The 4,229-nt window shown below is 36.3% G+C and overlaps 1 protein-coding gene across 1 annotated transcript in view; it reads left to right on the forward strand.

The window, feature by feature from the left end:
* Positions 1 to 383: 383 nt before the first annotated feature.
* The window catches only part of LOC119821917 (solute carrier organic anion transporter family member 6A1-like), a 56,620-nt gene continuing 52,774 nt past the window's right edge, over positions 384 to 4,229 (forward strand). The window contains exons 1-2 of the mRNA XM_042055619.1: positions 384 to 522; positions 2,240 to 2,500. Coding sequence (XP_041911553.1) covers positions 384 to 522; positions 2,240 to 2,500 — 400 coding nt within the window. The remainder of the gene's footprint in view (positions 523 to 2,239; positions 2,501 to 4,229) is intronic.

Raw genomic sequence — 4,229 nt, forward strand, 5'->3', positions numbered from 1 at the left:
AAGTAACGTTCGGGACAGAGATTAGAGTGGCAGCTCTCTTAGCGACAGCTTTAGTTACCTGAGCCCACCAAACGCACAGGTGCCTCAAAACAAACCTGCAGTATCCAGATAACTGTATCGGATAAACCATGGACCAGGATCCGGAACAAGAACAAGAACAAAAACAAAAACAAGAAGAACAAAAAGAACAAGAACAAGAGCAAAAACAAGAACAAGAACAAGGCCGCATAGAGGAGGCTCCGGTGCAAGAGAAACAAGAGGAGGATAAACAGAAGGAGCCTGAGTATCCCAAGAAAATATCCCCGTTTCTGACAACAGTTCCAACTGCCATGATGAAGTTTGGAAGTTTCAGAAAAACTAACATGCCCCTCCCTTTACACGGCATGGAGTTATCAGAAGCAAAAAAAGGGGCTTACTTGAAAAGCTCATTCGGCTTGGGACCTCTAGTTTTCCCTGCTTTACAACGGTTCAACAACATTGACACCTTCCTCGCTTTTTACTGTGTGGTGGTCCTAGCTCAAGGTAAGTTAGAGGAGCAGGGTTGCTCTGGTGAGTAGTAGTGAGGTAGACAAGGCTGACAAATGGCAGGAAGGAGACGGTCCATGATCAGACACAAATGGAGTCAAATATCAGCTAAGCCAATGCTGTGTTGTTGCCTCAGGTCTTTGGTTGCCTGTCGAGCAGGGTGGACTTCATGCTGTCAATATCATTCTGGCATTCAGATACAGAGCTGATGAGAAAGATGATGGATATTGAGTTATTTCATGTTATTTGATGCTTAACTTATTAAGCTCTGGGTTGAATCTTTGGGGGACTGAAATAGTTGAAAACAGCATTGCTATCATGAGGTGGTTTCAGTTCACAACTGTGAAATACTTTGGCAAAGCAGCTTTCTTTTTGGATTTTGTTTTCTCATGTGTAAATTGAGGGATGGTGAGATTTTACTGGGTCCACATCCCAGGAAGAAACACAAGGGTGTTTTAACCCACATTTTGTCTTCTTCCTCGTAACTCTTCCTCCTTCTTCTCTTCTTCTATTATTTTAGTTATATGTTATCGTTAATAATTTTTGTTAATAAAAAATATTTTACTAAGCTCTGTCAGTCCACTTTGGAACTTACTTTTCTTTGCAAGGGGTCTGGTTAACATAGAAACTACACTTGCCCACTGTCTTTGACCTAGCTCTCAGAATTATCTGTTGCCAGTGAGGTGCTGGGGTGGTAGATATCAAAAGGGTAGCCAGAATCTTCTATAGTTTTCTGGTTTGTTGGTGATTTGGGCGGAAGGACCAATTTACAGGGTGATTGAAGTTTTGGGAGATAAAGTAGGGAATAGACATTCTATCTGCAGCATGAATGTTTCTTGGGTCTAGCCTTGACTATTGCTGGGGCAGCAGACCAGCAGGAGATGAGCGGCTTCTCAGAGCTTTAGAAGTTTTAGGAAGAGTCTGGACTCCTGGATCCCTGCAAACCAAGCAGTGTTTGAGATAGTTGGACAACAGCAGTTATGGATACTACAGCAATGAGTTGTGATCGAACCTTTGTGCAGATGTAGTCATGAGTTCTAATTTATAACTCTTTCTGTTTCACTTCAAGAAATGTAATACTTTTTCTAGCATTCCTTGTATCAAGTTATTTTTGTTTCATTTAGTGTGTGTGTGTGTGTGTGTGTGTGTGTGTGTGTGTGTGTGTCTCAAAATAGGGTTTCTCAATACCTATGGAACCTGTCCTGGAACTCCTTCTGTAGATCAGGCTGGCCTCAAACTCACAGAGATCTGCCTGCCTCTGCCTCCCAAGTGTTGGGATTAAAGGTGTGCCACCACCGCCCAGTTTTTTTTTCTTCTTCACATGCTGGATGATGGTTGAATCCACATTGTGCTCTCATTTATTTAATGTTCAGGAACATGAAACAATTTACATTAATATAAACATTTTTCAAAACGCTTGAAAAAGCTCAAAAATTTTAAACTTCAAGCACAAAATCCAAACTATTGAACAATTTTAGCTTTGAATATATGTATACACATGCTCTTATTTATTTAATAATCAAGAACATAAAATAGTAACATACATTGAATGTATACATTGTTTTTTTTAAAAGGATTTCTGAAAGGTTAAACTTTAATTTGTGTAATTAAATTTGTGTAAAAAATTAGTTATTTTTGAATGATTAATTATAATGGTAATCTGTTTTGTCTATTGAAGTGTGTTATATTGCCTTTTGTCTTTCTTTGATTTTAGGTCTTGTATTTGGTCTTGTTGATCTGAGTACTGGGTATTTTGAGAAGGAATTTTATATGTCAAGTCCAGAGAAACTTGCATTGTCCTTCTCTTATGATCTTACATCTTTATTGGCAGCAATATTTGTAGCATACTATGGAAGTAGATATAACAGGTCAAAATGGGTGGCAGCTGCCGCCTTTTTAGTGGGACTTGGATCCATTTTATGTGCTCTTCCATTCATGAAATATGAAATTATATCACAAACAGAAGAAAGCGAAGGTAAGATTTTTCAAATATGCTCTTCATATTCCTAATCAATGTTTATTTAAATCACTGCTTCGAGGAATTTAGCATAGGTCATGACATATGTCTGTGTATCCTTCCTTGTTTATGTAACCATGCTTACTGACTAATTACATCAGTCTTACTAATTAGCTTTCTGATTTATCTCACAGAAGAGATGACCCTAAAAAAGAATATTGTGGGATAATTTGTAAAATTATTTATTTCTTACAATTTTATGTGTGTTAAAAGTCTCTTGAGAAGTCTAGTGGTTCATTTCATCTTCTTTGTAGCACAGACCCACATAAGTTCAAATATAGGAATAAACCTACACAGACAGAAGGGGTAACTTTTCTAGTTATTCTTTCCATTGCAAAAGTTGGATGCTATTCTTTGACTACCCTTTAAATCTGTAATGATAGTGGCTTTGTCATGTTGTTTAATATTGTTTATATTGCAATCACTTTGTTATTCTAGTAAGAGCTACTTGAAATGCCTTTGGAATATAATATATTTCTAATATATTTCTAACATTATTGTCCCATATCCTTTCTCAACAGGTAGAGGCTTTTTAAGTGCATGATAATCTGGGTTTTAATAAGGCATGATTAATAAGAGAGATATGTCCTTGTGTATGTGTATATAAATGTTTTTCAAGTTTATAATGCATGGCATATTTATGATTTTTATAAAATGTTTGAAGTTTATTTTATAATAATATGAATGAATTAAATATTTATAAACAAAACAAAATTTTAATTAACCCATGAATATTTACAATTGAATTTTAGAAGCTATTTGTAACTGCCTCTATTCGTAGTTTCTTAAAGGCCAGTTGTATCATCACCTCATGTCACTTGTAAAACATACTTTGTACCAGTTTTAAAGAACTAATAAATGATGCAATGAATGTTCATCTATTTTTTTTTAAATTGAAACTGCAAAGACAGAACCCAGCTTGAATTTTCAAATATAACCTTGTCCCATATCTAGGGACCATCCATAACTATAACTCTAGGGCATCTGCTATCATTTTGTGGCCTCTACTGGCATTGGCTTATACACACACACAACACACACAGACACACACACACACACAGACACACACACACACAATTTTAAAAAATAAAAATAAGTCCTCACAGGTTAAAAGTTGTTATCAGTGTTGAGAAGAAACTATATCAGCAAAATTGTTTTTCTTTCTAGTGAATGTTATTCATGCCATCTACATTTCACACATTTTGTTTTACTTGGGATTAGGTGCACACTGTTCACCTACCAACATTCATTCAGAATATTTACTGGGTGACTGATAGCAGAGAAGCAGATATAATCCACCCTTGAAGAAGTGCTCAGTGATTTATTTTGTGTGTATATTTGAGTTACTCTGATATTTAACACACACATAGAGAGAGAGATAAGAGAGAGGAGAGAGAGAGAGAGAGAGAGAGAGAGAGAGAGAGAGAGAGAGGAGGGAGACAAAGTCCACATCTATTTCTTTTATTTATTCCTCTTCCCTTATTGCTATGCCTCCTGATTTCCATTTATCACTTACCTTTATGGGCATCCATTATGAGCCACCTGAACCTCTCTGGTATTGTCCATAACTTTCCATTTTTATTCTGTTATCTGGTCCATGATTCCATCTGTATCTACAAAGATGACTGCAGTGTTCATTTTCAACCATGTGCCTCAAAACACATGTAGACATCATACTTTACCACAT

Source organism: Arvicola amphibius, chromosome 8 (genome assembly GCF_903992535.2).
Source record: "Arvicola amphibius chromosome 8, mArvAmp1.2, whole genome shotgun sequence".
NCBI lineage: Eukaryota > Metazoa > Chordata > Mammalia > Rodentia > Cricetidae > Arvicola > Arvicola amphibius.